General features: G+C 34.1%; 1 protein-coding gene across 1 annotated transcript in view; it reads right to left on the reverse strand.

Moving 5' to 3' along the window:
• The window catches only part of FAM188A (family with sequence similarity 188, member A), an 88,475-nt gene that overhangs the window by 12,577 nt on the left and 61,317 nt on the right, over positions 1-14,581 (reverse strand). The window contains exon 11 of the mRNA XM_008567532.1: positions 5,192-5,264. Coding sequence (XP_008565754.1) covers positions 5,192-5,264 — 73 coding nt within the window. The remainder of the gene's footprint in view (positions 1-5,191; positions 5,265-14,581) is intronic.

The following is a 14,581-nucleotide window of genomic DNA, read 5'->3' on the forward strand; positions in this document are numbered from 1 at the left end:
TTCAAAGTTGAAATTCAAATGCTGATAATGACTATTTTATGGAAAATAAGCCTGTTATTTTTTTCTTTTTGGCTTGATAAGGAAATAGCATTGGCAAATGGCCCAAACTCTGGTGATGCAGTGGAATATGACACACAAAAAAACCCTGTAGGCTGGTTTGAAGTGAAAGTAGTTTTAAACAAGCAAGTTGTTTATTCTCATAAATGTACAGTGCCAAGTTCCCCTATCCATTTACTCATTCCTGAAGACTACCTCAGTTTTAAATCAGCTTTCAACACAGTATCTTTTTCATGGAATACATGATTTTTAAAAAAAAATCTTGCCATGGAGAACAAGATATCCAAAAGCCCTGCTCCTATAAGTAAACTACAAAATAAAGTATATAGTTGCTCTTTCAGGATATGAAATTGTACAGTCTCTATCAGGAGGGAAATGAAGAAGTTATGACTACAGAAAGGTCTTTCCTGTTCTTAAAACTCATAAGCAGCTGTTTACCCATTTGAAGACAGATTGACCTTGACTAAAAGGGTATGCATCATTTAGGATAATAAAAAATGTACAATTTCTCAAGTAAAGGGTTAGAGTAATTCCAATGTGTCAAGCTACCAATAATTTGAAATATAGAGAATACAGAAGAACTTGCTTGAAGGCACTTGTAAAAACATTCAGGCTTGGTGAACTTAGCTTTTGTGAGTTTAACAGGTAGAGAGAAATTATTTATTTTGCGTAGTTAAGTCATAGCTAAAAGTTCAGAATCTCCAAATGTAAAACAGGCTTAATTTGGCCACCAGCAGACAGGAACAATCACCTAGACAAGTTTCTGTGCTTGCGGGCTATCATGTGCGTATATCCACTTGAGATCACAATGTTCTTTAGGAGCACTGGATGGCATGTATTTTGTACTGGCTGGCAGCCTTACCTCAGAAACCATAACCTGCATCTCAGCTCCCACCCCCAATTTGAAAGAGCAAATTGGCTGTACGAAGGTGCAAACCACCACCACAACAACAATGAAGTGGCCTTCTTAACACCATGCTTAATTTACACATGATTAGCCCCAAGCATAAACATTTCAAAACATTTTTAAGGTACTTATGGGATTAATAACATAAATACATATTCCGACATGTAACGATTACTGTACCAAGTCAGTGGTTCCACATTTTGTACGAACAGTATTTTTAAACTAGAGTTGTATTATAATTTTCTCAATACTTCAAAGATTTCTAATATGCCCACGATCAGAGAAGATTTTGAAATTGCTTATCTTTTTAGAACATTTATTTTGACATGCTACTTTATTCAGTCATATCTACAAAGATAAATTCTTTAGAAAAAGAACAGAATCACTAAGTCTAAAAAGAGATGAAACCCAGGTCATCTAGCATTTAGTCAACTGAATCCCTAGAGAATCTGGAAACAGACACAATGATAAGAAACCTCAATACCAACAGTAAAGGGAATCTGATTTCTTGATTAGTCAAGTAGATCTAAGAACCAGAAGAAAAAGTAGAACTTCAGTGCTTTGGTGAATTGACTGCATGAATATAAAACAGACTTCTACAAGCTTTGAAACTCACAAGAACGGGGAACAGGAGGTGGGGAAAGCAAAAGAGTGCACAGAAGCTACGACTGGAAGCTGCTCCTGCAGGAATGTTCTCATTCAGTGAGACTGTGTTTTAGAACATTTGGAAAGAAGGAAAAAAGCTGCCTGTTTAAAAATGAAAGTTTTTTGTTTTGTTTTTTCTTTTACCAGCAAAACGTCAGATTGTAGGAGCATCAAGCTCCTTGAGTTTGAGGGGAATAACTCAAACAGAAGAGTGCTGATGGAGGAGAGTGAAAGTCGGTCAAGCTAGTAATTCCATGGATAAGCTCACCATTTCATAATTGTGAAGAACTCAGAAAAACAGAGTTGGTCTTCAAGGGGAAAGATACACCAATCATGATTTCTGTTCTGAAGGACTACGGAATAAAAGGGAGAGTCTGGCAGGTCTCTTAACAGAGGCACAAACTACACTCAGGGCTGCGGGAAGTTAGCAAATATCAGAAACTCTGAATTAACAGAGAACTCAAGCAGCTGGATGCTCACAAAAAAAAGGAAAGGAAAAAGAAGAATTGACAGGGCAGGGAAAAGGTTTCTCCCATTTGAGCTAAAAACAGCTTATGAGGAGACTGTTGAGCACAGAGCACTGGGACTAACGTTTTCCAAACACTGTAGGTGAGGGAGAGGAAAGTTTCTTGGGAATAAAAAAAAATAATAATAATAATAAAAAATAGAGATTTAATTAAATAGAGTTTAATGCCATTTGTTTTAGCTGAATAATTAATAAATAGTCAAATGACTTTGGTTTTACTAACTGTTGTTTTATACTTTACCTAACAATATATTAAAACTTTAATAATGTAGACCTACAATTTAATAAATACTCTTACTGAAAAAAGCATGTGACCTCTGCCCCTAGGCAAAGGTAAACATTTTCAGATTTTAACTTTCCTTTCTCTCTTTGCCTGAGTATTACTGCTGGTTGCTCATCTGGTTTCCCACTAGATGATGAACTCCTGGAGGGCAGAAATTGCAGATCCCAGGGCCAAGACAGCGCCTGACACAGGTGTTACATTTAATTATTGAAAATGATCCTAACTTCAAGTTTAAACAAAGTACTCTGTCCAGGCACCATGGTTCAACCAAAAACAGCTTTGGAACTGTATGTATAAAGATCAGAAATAATTGAGTAGCTAATTCATAGCTTTTCCTGAAAATTTAGTTTTATAATGTGATGGAAAAGTTGCAAAACAAATAAAACATGGTGGCAGAATACAGACAATGGCTGGGGCAGCATGACACAAACAGTGATGACAATACTACAGCAAGCTGAAGAGTGGCAGTGACAAAAGGCTGGGAAAGCAAGCAGCAAGGGCACAGGGAGGAAAACTTTATTTAAGAAGAACAGAAAAGACAAATGAGCAATTCTACGGACTGTCTAAGGACTGGTGAGTATTAAACTCAATCTACATATACAATAGCATGAGTATGCTTAAAGATTAAAAACCGTAGGGCCGGCCCTGTGGCGCACTCGGGAGAGTGCAGCGCTGGGAGCGCAGCGACGCTCCCGCCGCGGTTTCGGATCCTATATAGGACTGGCTGGTGCGCTCACTGGCTGAGCGTGGTGCGGGCAACACCAAGCCAAGGGTTGCGATCCCCTTGCCGGTCACGAAAAAGACAAAAAATAAAAAAAAAATAATTAAAAATAAAAATGAAAAAATTAATTTTTTTGGATATTCTAGGTCTTTTGCATTTTTATACAAATTTTTAATCATCTTTACATATTCTACAAAACTCTGCTGGGATTTTGATTGGTTTTGCATTGAATCTATAGATCAATTTTAGGACATTTTACTTTCTAACAATATTGATTTATCTGACCCATAAACGTGATATGTCTTCATTTATTTAGGTTGATTTCTCTTAGCAATATTTTGAAATTTTCACTGTACAGGTCTTGTCAATTTTATCTATACCATATATTTTAGCAACTAAAAAAAAATAGCATCAGCATCAGGGGTCTTTTTTTAATCAAAATATTTCTCTCTTGTTCAAATACAGTTGCTTCCTGAGATGTAATTCTGTGAAGGGATTGGGAGTGGAGAAGAAAGAGAAAGTCTGAGAGAGAGAAAAGAAAAGAAAAAACTCATCCTGTGTGATATGAAAATCTGTGATTATCATTTCAAATACTATCTATGTAAAAGTCAGTGTTTTTTCAGATTACCAAATAAGTTCTATGTCATAAATTAAAAAAAAAAAAAAATTAAAGCAACAGTATGGCCAATTTATCGAGTACTTGATTAATCATGTGAAGTAGATATTACTATTAATATCTACTTTAATATTAATATTCATTTTATAGATGAGGAAACTGTGGTTAACAACTTGTCCAACATCACACAGCAAGTGAGGAGTCACAGAGACAGAGCCATTTTCTGGTATCTGCAGGCACTACAAAATTCCTCTGGTGTCCAGTATCTTTGACCACATTGATCAATCTACCTCCATCCCTATTCTTTTATTATTTTACAAAAATTCCTATAAAACATATACTTGAATACAAAATACATATCCAAACACTTCCCCTCCACAAAAAATACGCAAAAATAAAATAAAATAAACTGGAGTTTCTCTAAAGTCCATATGTAACACTTTGCATATGCCTGATATCTGATCCTCTTTAGGCTGTGAGCACACATACTAGTGTTTATTTTCATTCCTAAATTTGGGATTGCTCATTAAACTAAGCCAAGTAATTAGAGGTGATATATAAAGGTCTTGCTGAAATTAAAATTTTGGAAGTATTCCAAATAAGAAATTAGCAGTTCAAAAAGTATATTTTTCAGGCAGGCTGGTTATCTCAGTTGGTTACAGCACAGTGTAACACAAAGGTCAAGGGTTCCTATAGCTGTACCAACCAGCCACCATAACAAACACACAAAATAAACCAAAAAAACCCAGAAAACAAAAAAAATCTTGACCTTATTTTATAAGTATGCTTGACATCAAATACGAATTAAGCTCCTAAAACACTAAAGAACCTGAAATAGAGATTACTCTAATTGCTCAACTAGAAAGAAACTCAATATCAAATCCTTGTTCCACTAAATTAAGAATACCAGTTCAAAGTAAAATTTAGATAGGTTAAAAAGTTCCTCTTTATGACTTTAGCTTTGATAGGAATAATAGGTAAGCATGGGCTCAAAAGGGAATGATAAAGATGATTTATTCTTCTGCATCTTTATCCTGGCACAATCAATTATACAGAAATATCCTGGAAGATCTGTTTATTTAATACTCATTTGGATAAATAAATAAAGACAATGACCTACTACTTTTCAAAGAGCTTATTCAGAAGGTGGTATTTCTCTCTGTTTGACACTGAATACCAGAGGTCAAGATTTAAGTAACTACAGGTTCACTACTCTAAGAAACATAAAAACCTTACACCACAACAGAACTTGAGGAGCACTTAAGTGTGCTATTTTATTTGTATTTTCAATTTCCCTGTAAAAATTTCCAAGAAACCCAATGTATGTTTCATTCAATAATCTAAGAAATCTTTTGACTGAAACTCAGGTAAATATCAATATATTTCAAATACATAAAAATATAAAACATAGAGTTGCAGTTAATAAAATCTTTTACCTTCTGGATCATAGGTTTGAAAAACTCTCCTGGCTTGTTCTGAAGGAGCCTCAGGGGCAACTAAAGCCATATCCTAAAAAGATAAAAAGCATGCTGTCAGCCAGCTACGGTACTATGACATTAAAAATAAAGAAAAGAAATACTAGGGTAGGGTGAAGAAATGATGACATTTGAAGTCAGAAGACTTTGAGTTACATTTATATCAAAGGTGTTTGACTAGAGAAATCACAAACTCTCTGGGCCTTAATTTTATGTCTGAACAATGGGAACAATACTCCAACGACAGACAACTGTTGTTGAGAATTACATGTGAAACTTTACACAAACACTTGGAAAGTCTAATATTATACAGGTGATCACTATAAAATGCAATCTGGAAAATTTAAAGACATACATTTATTTCACATTATTGTCCAGATAAGGAGAAATATAACTTAAAGCATACTCTAGTTTTCAAATATTCAAAAATAAAATTCAGAGATTTATTAGAGCAAGGAATAATACGGACAATTATATAGCAATACATTTAAAATTTATTACTTTAGTAAGCATGCTATAGCAATACCTAGCCAAAGATCAATCAATCAAGTTGCATATCTAAAATTTTAAATTTTCTTAACTCAAAGGAAACACCCTAAAGACAGAATTATTTATTTTCTCCATAAAACAAATTCTCTATCATGACTAACTTCTTTATCACACTAAGCATTACTGTTTATCAAAATTCTAAGCACAAAAATTCAGTGTTATCTTTGATTCTTCACAAAGCTTTACTCCACATATGTAAGCAGTTATGAAATTCTACTACATGATCAAAATAAACCAAGAATCTAGGCTCCTGTCCTTTACCTCTGGTCATAGCTTTGGTCTAAGCCTTTGCCTATAATTGTGTTCACTAGGGCAAACCTCATCAGAAAACAAGTTTTTCAAATATCCCTTCCTACCATCTCCATCCTTCTGAAGAAGCTGTGGGGTATAAATGTTAAATAAAATTTAAAACACTGTTTCCCTGTGGACATAAACTTTTGCTATGAAATGTACTTACTATTGTCCTAATCATCCCACCTTTACCTTGTTCACAGGGAAAGGAGCAAATTAAAGTCAATTAAAATTAAATCAACTAAAGTAGTTCTTACCCAACCATGAAGACTAGGTTCTTGAAAACCTTAATAGCATATTCAAATTTTATGAAAAATAGGAATGAGAATCAAAACAAGGCAATCTATGTATGCCCTTACATATTTTTAATGTATTACAATAAAAGGTAAAATACTAAAATGACTATCTGATATTTTATAACATTAGTAAAATTCAGTAATGCACAAGTATTTCCCATTTGCCATCCATTGACAAAAACTTCTTTGGATCTCCCTTTCCTACATTTTCAATGTTATTTTGCTCACAAGGTGCATGTCAATGACATGTTTTCCTCTGGCCTTTCAATGCCTTTCTGATTTTATGATACAGTCCTTAATTGCTGGATACTTGAATTGTGTCTAATCTTTTGCTGTTATAAACAATGCAGCATCAAATAAGCCAGAACATGTAATTTCATACATGTGTAGTTATTTTGTAGGACAGATCATCAGAATGCGATTGCTAAGTCAAAGGAGAATGCATTTGTAATTTCGATAGATACTGCCAGGTTCTTGGGTTATCTTGTCTAACCTATTTCAAACAATATTTCTTAAAATTCTCTTTACTTTTTGTAATACATCAACAACACAGTCTCACCTCTTTAATTAACTTTGTGCCAAAGCTAGGATTGCAGTGTCAGCTCTTAGACTTAGGCAGCAATTGCTAACGCTGGGGTTATTATTACTACTTGGCTTCCTTTATCACATCCAAACCTCAATTGCAAAAATTTCTACATTTATTCTAGTATAAGTTTTATCTATCTTAGCTATTTGCAACCTGGCTTCTTTCTTTTTTCAATCCTCTTTAGAATGGCTGTTGGAATTTGTGGATAACAAATTCTGGCCGAGGAGAAGGTATACAGCTGTAGATCAAATTTTATGCGGGGGGGAATTTATAGAGGTACAAGATGAGGATACACTCATCTTTTCTATTCACTAGAGAAAGATCTAGTCTGTGCACTTGAGAGAAAAATATGCTATTATATTTTTGTTTCCATAAATATTATTAAAATTATCTTAAGAAAATTACCTTTTAAAATGAGGATCAAAGAAACAACACACACTAATTCTCCACCTTCCCCCACAAACTGCTGGATTATAATTTTTTTGGGGGTGGCTGGCCAGTCTGAGTATCCGAACTCTTGACTTTGGTGTTACCGGCACCAGGCTCTCCCAAGTGAGCCACCAGCCAGCCCCTTGAATTATAATTAAGTAAAGAGATTTTAACCGTGTAGTTCTAAGTTATCCAAGTCAGCAGGATTACTTGTGTTTTCTTTTCTTCATCCCTAGTTGTACCACTTAAGAGAAAATTTCAATGTGTACTGCATCTGAAGCTCTTTTAGGTACCCTCAGTAGGAAAACATCCTAAACATAGAGTCAAATATTTAAATACTGTTTTAGTTATTTAAGCTCTGATTTACCATCAAAATTATTTTTATTCTAAAGTAGTTCGTCACATTGTCTGATATAATCAGATGCTTTGATCGGAGGAATGTTAGAGTAAACAATTCCTATTTAGCCTATTTACTGGGATTGCTAAACAATATAGCTTTTAAAATTATCTGGCCTGACCCAACTTTACTTAATTGGCAAAGTGCTACAGAAGAGAAGGAAGAAAAAGAAAACCAAGCTGTAATGGGGCTATCTAATATCCTTCAATCATGAAATAAATATCCCTTTTTCATGTAGCTCTGCTTGTATTATCAGTCTAATTATTCACTGTTCACCATAAAGCGTTTAATATGTTGTAACATTAGCTCTCCTTCTAAACACCTACTGAAACATAAGGCTTGTATTCAGTGGGTTGGCTATTTCAGTAGTCCATTACTGAAAAGGTCTTTAAAGTTTATTCATTAAACCTTTCAGCATTATCAAGAGTAATCTGCTGTTATGAGTAATCAAGGAACTTCTAAGAGCCTCACCTAACTTCAGGAATGATCACACATATATAAATTACATTTTAGTTTGCAGACAGCATTTTATAGTGCTATTAAGAGCCCTTCCCCCAAAAAATATAGTTATATATTATCTTTCTATATAATTTACCTTTAAGCTTTAAGAAAAATTTCACTTTAAAATTACTTTATAATCTGTTTCATACTGACACTTTACTCAATAATTTTACTTATAAAAATGACTCGGTAACTATTAAGAAACAGATTTTAAGTCAACTATCAAATGCTCTCAAAATATATACTGTTCTTCAGTGCCATGTTAGACACAGTATTCAGTTAATCCAATCATTTGAAAGTAGGTAGGACAGTAGTCTTTTTTCTTACTCTTCCATTATTTTCCAAATAATGTGCAAAGGCCCCAGGCTATCTCTACAGCTGCCTACCCACTGCTGTGTGGCACTGATCTGTGTTGTATCAGCAGAGAAATCAGAATAGGAAACATAAAGAGCCCTTGGAGGTTATTCTTCCAGAAAAACAAACTCTAAATGTACAAGTAGAAAAAATGCAGTAGAAGGAAATGTCTCCAATGGATATGATCTCTTATACTATAATCATTAAAATTATTATTACTAACAAATGGGCTTTTCTCCCTAGTATCAAAACCATACAACTCACTTTAACAATCTTTTCAGCTTTTCTCAGCTGGTTTCTGCCAAAGGATTCATCCCTAATGCTTAAGGCATATACTTTGTACAATGACTCTCCTATGCACCTAGAATACTATTATTTATGGAACATCTTTGGGAGAACTGAGAAAACAGTCTCTCAAATCACTTTCGGTGTTCTTGCATTTACATAAAGAACTCAGCTGAGAAAAGCTGTTAGTTTTTGAACTACTGTATTTCATTAAGAAAACAGCAAACTTAAGCCACTACTCTCTAGGCACGAATACCTACATAACTGAAGAAAAACGATTATCTGACTTGCATACATAGTGGAATTATAGAAATACCTGGGTAAAAGGCTTAATAAACCTGATAATAAAAAAGTTCCTCTTGGGCCGAGCCCGTGGCGCACTTGGGAGAGTGTGGCGCTGGGAGCGCAGCAGTGCTCCCGCCGCGGGTTCAGATCCTATATAGGGATGACCGGTGTGCTCACAGCGCTCACTGGTTGAGCGCGGTGCGGCCGGTCTCAAAAAGGACAAAAAAAAAAAAAAAGTTCCTCTTCACTTCTAAGTAAGAACTCTTTGTATCATCAGAATTAATTTAAACTCTGTTAAATCACCTGGACACAAAGTACAGATGCTCCTTGACTTATGATGGGGTTATGTACTGATAAACTCACAGTAAGTCAAAAATATACTTAATATACCTAATCTACCAAACATCATAGCTTAACCCAGCCTACCTTAAACGTGCTCAGAACACTTACATTAGCCTATTGGTGGGCAGAACCATCTAACACAAAGCCGATTTTGTAACAAAGTGTTGAATATCTCCTGTAATTTACTGAATACTGTACTGGATGTGAAACAGAATAGATGTATGTATGGATACTCAAAATATGGCTTCTATTGAATGCAAATCAGTTTTGCACCTCTGTAAAGTTGAAAAATCATAAATTGAAGCATCCTGTGTCAGAAACTGTCTGTGGTGGTAGGTGGCAGTATTGTTCTCAATGAGTTGCTCCTCGCTTCCTTGTAAGAGGATTATATACACTGCCTGTTGCTAAGGGATCTGAAGTACCTTTCTTTGGGAGAGGTCTACTTCCTTGCCACACTGACATCAGGTTTGTTTTGGCTAGAGAAATACAAGTAGAAGTGACATTATCAGTGGTCAAATACTTCTACCCGGAGCATGGACTGTTCTCATTGTCCCCTTCTTGAATGTCATATCACTGTATAAAACACTAAAATTTTAGGGTTGTTTATAACTGCAGCAAGCTGGCAAAAGGAATTAAAACCTAATATTCTGGCTGGGGTTTTATTTTGCTTGTGGCACAGGTACTGTATTTGCTCTTCCTATTCATACCTGGCCTACTTTTTTCTTTTGTCTTTCTCCTCATGCTACCCAGTGACACTGATTTTAACAACATGATTTGAATATAGGGGAATCTCCACATATATAAACTTCATAAGTTTCATATTGAAATAAATGCCTAAGGTTAGTGAAATTGTAGACTACTCAATACCAATAATTTAACCTTTGTAGGCTTGGATTAGTATGAATAAAAATTAGGGACATCTCCAACCACCCAACCCATCTTACCTCCTTTTCTACTACTTTAAATAAGGTTTGAATGACTGAAAAACAGTACTTGAATTTATAATAGTTTAAAATTTTATCATAGCTTTATAGAAAAGCTTTTACTGAAGGCTGCTCTACTTCCATGAATTGGCTTTACATTCATGCTTTGGATATTCAAGTTTGGCCTTTCATATCAGAATAAACCTTTGGATAATGAATATGATTTGGGAATAAATCTGATTATTCAAATTGGTCTTATGTTTGATCCCAACCTTTGCTTCCTTCTTAATCTCCTAGCACAACTAGCATGGCTTAGCTCTGATAAATCAATTACTGTTCTCCAGATATAGTACAAACTGTCACATACGACATTTCTTGTCTTTTTGCTTAATCTTTTTTTCCGGCCTAGAACACAATCTTCCTTTCATGTAAGTCTAAAACTTATCATGTTCTTTCACTAAGTGTCATCTCCCTGCACCTGCCTCTCCCTTCTTCCAGTCTTTACCACACCCTAGCATAATGATTTGTTTTTTATTTTCCTAAGGGAGGGAAGTAATTAAAAGCATAGCTCAGGAGTCACAAGATTTGAGTTTGAGTCCTGGCCTTGGTACTTAGTAAACAACTATGGAGATGTCATTTTTCATTGGCCCCAGATTGGAAAATGCAAATGACAATGATAACTCACAGCATTGCTTTGAGGATTAAAATGAGGAATGCATGTAAGATGCTTAGCATAGTGCCTAACACATAGACAATACTCAGTAAATGTAAACTATTACAATGTATTATTAATCCTTAAATTTCAAAGGTACTTAGCACAATGCCAAATATTTGCTACATTAGATACTGTGGGAAAACAAAGATAAATCAAGTAGTGTCTGAAAGAAAGAACAGGAGCAACAAGGGAATAGGAGAATCAGTAGTTACAACACAAAAGATGTCAAGGCTGGACCACAAATGCTGAGCAGGATTTTGATAAGCACATTCTGGGCAGAGGACAACATAAACAAAAGCACACACACACAAAAACAAAACCATGAAAACTCTCAAAACTTATTAAGGGTTAGTGACAGTCATGCATTAAATACATAAGACCTTTTGCCCTAATCTGCTATCAACTCTACTTTCTATAATTTTTCATCAATTATGGGCAGGCAGCTAGAAGTACAGACTTATCAATACTCACTCTAATGAAAACTCACAGATTTTATTCATGACAGCACACCTATAGGCCCTGCTATCAATGATATTTTATCTTCTTTTAAGAAAAAAATAAATTCAAAGGGAAAGAGGGACTTCTTCCAGGAAGGAGGAAGGATTGATATCACTGACATGACTGAGAAGTGATAACTAAAAGAAAAAGAAAATTCAGAAAAATTACAAAACACAGACATACAAATACAGCTGCATGAGGACACTCAGAGTCATAGCAAAGAGCAAATCAGGACAATTAATGTTCACTCTGTTTAAAAAGGCAAAAACATTTATAGTATAGTTTGAAAGATTTCTGGTCAAAGTAATTAAAAAGTTTCAGTATTATGGTGGTAGAGATCATTGGCATAACCCTAGATAACTGATTATTAGAGTTAGCCCCAAGGTGTGCTAAGAAGGTAGGAGGAAACAGCCTGTGGTTACAAATTCACATATTTTTAATAATTCGAATAACTGAAAATAGTATGGGTAGATTTCTACCCAAACTTTCCAAGTAGTTCACATAAGAGATTAACTTCAGTATCCTTCGTTGTAAATTGCTATTCTTATTTTAGAAGATGGTGTTAAAAGTCACATGACATTATGATTTAAACTATAAAAACAATACTTTAGCCTCTTAAATCCATCTCTTTTTGTAGTAGATAAGGAATTAAATCTAAACATATGAAGAAATTTTTTAATTTACTTAAGATAAATGGATGGGATGACCAAATTGCACTGAAATATAGGAAAACCTGTTATGAAATGCCTGACTGTGAATTTAATTGTATTAAATTCAAATCCCATGAATTTTACCTAATAAAGATACATAAAGGTGAATTTTCTAACAGTAAACAGTAAAGTCTATAAAGTATCATTTTTACTTCTTTTCTTTGAAACTGGGTTTATTACATGCAGAGAAATGTATAAATGTTATAGTAGAACTGCTCAATTTCTGAACACCTAAAACAGGGCTCTGCCACTTAACTGCAGTAGTATTCCTAATGTTACACCAAAGAGTAATACACAAAAGCAGCTTGCTCTGTAGAAATAATTCTACCTAAGTTTCCCAGTAACAGATACCACTGTAAGTACAGTCAACTCACATAGGAACAGTTATTTGTTTTGTTTCTCCTTCTCATTAAATTCAGTTTCTTTCTATATTTTGTGTTTAAATGGTAACGCGTTTTCATGTGTTCTTACCTGAGAAGAAAACTGCTTTATTACAGGAAAGGTCTAAGATGATGTTCTGCACACGCATACAAAGGAGTCCTCTTAAAAGTGTAAGAGAGAACAAAAAAGGGATGTAAAACTCATCTCTCCAACTTCAAAAGAAAGTTTGAAACGGATTACCAAGGAAATTAGTCACTGATCTTCTGAAGATGAAACTAGATGTTACTGGTAGGTTCCAACTATTTTTATATTAATTCTTCAGCAGCTATCACCCCACACTGAGATTCAAATACACAATACAAAAAGAGAAATTTATTTTGTCTACTATTTAATCCACATAACTCTAATAATATTAAAAGTATCATGTTTTCAAATTTAAATCCCTCATCTTTAATTTGCATTGAAAATTAATTTCATAATTAGTTCTCAATTCAAGGGAAAATTAAGAAAGTAACCAAAATAACTTATTCTTAAAACCCAGATATAAAAAAGGAAGACAAAGAATCAAAAGGGAAAATAACGGTTAAAGAGAAGAAAAAGATACGAGGACAAATGCCCAAATATTCAATCAGGTAATATTTGGGCACTTACGGTACTACATATAAATATGTATCATTATGAAAAGACCTGACTCCTAAAATAAGAAAATATTTAACATTATAAAATGTATGTTACACAGCCTTGTTTTAAAAGAGCTAGCTTTTTCTTTTGAAATTAAGGGAAAACAATTCTACAAAGTAAATAAGTTTAAATATAGGTTCTAAATTTCTTAAGCATCTACTTTTCAAAATACATTTTTTACCTGTGCAGTAGGTTTGCAAGTTTTCAACTAACCTCATCAACAAGTGCCATGGTACAATTTCTAAAAATCCATGCCCACAGGGCATGTTCTGCTCAATGTACAGATCTAAATGTTTTGTTCTGCCATAGCTCAGATGACCTGCTTGGAAAGGTCTCCATTCTATTTAATAGGAATTAAGTCTCCTTCTTTGAAGAGGTCTATTTACATATTGCATTTCACCTCATCCACATCCTCTTTTTAGAAGTTTCTGTGGGAACCCTGCTGCTTGATGACTTTGCAGCTCCTATAAGGTCGCTGTAGTTAGATTCTGTGATACTCCCCCTCAATACTCCCATTTACATAGGATGGCTTCCATGCAGTTCTCACAATCAGACTCCATAATATACTATGTCAAGGAGTAGTACAATATCAGTTTTGTTGCTTCACAGAGAGAGACATTTAGTAAGTTAAGAAGATCACTTTGTCCATATCAGATGGAATAGTAAGATGATTTATAAAACATGGCAGACAGTCAAATTTAAAAATTTTAGAAAAAAAAATATTTCTTCGTAAAAAGATAGAAATATGTTATAAATCAGTCGGAAGTTTTACAAGCTATTCACATAAGTTAATTATCAAATTTACTTTTATTGTTGATTTTCAAAGAAAACTGACCTGTGAAAAAAATCTCTTCCAGTCCTACAAAAGGTATTCAATGATTATCTATACATCAGGAAAGGGGTTCAATAAAATTGAAAAGGTAAGTCCTGGGCCACTGGACATCTCAAATATGAAGTAATAACTTTATTAAGTAAGTAGTTCAGCGCTGAAATTTAAAATCATGAACTTATACTAAAAGTCTTCTAAAAAATTACAGTTAACTACTTACAGTCTAAATTAAACTGTACACTTCAAAAAGAAAAAACAAGACAGTTAAGAGATTTTGCTGAATGAAAACAATTTTCTTA

The sequence above is a fragment of the Galeopterus variegatus genome, unplaced genomic scaffold (assembly GCF_000696425.1).
Source record: "Galeopterus variegatus unplaced genomic scaffold, G_variegatus-3.0.2 Scaffold326, whole genome shotgun sequence".
NCBI classification, from domain to species: Eukaryota; Metazoa; Chordata; class Mammalia; order Dermoptera; family Cynocephalidae; genus Galeopterus; species Galeopterus variegatus.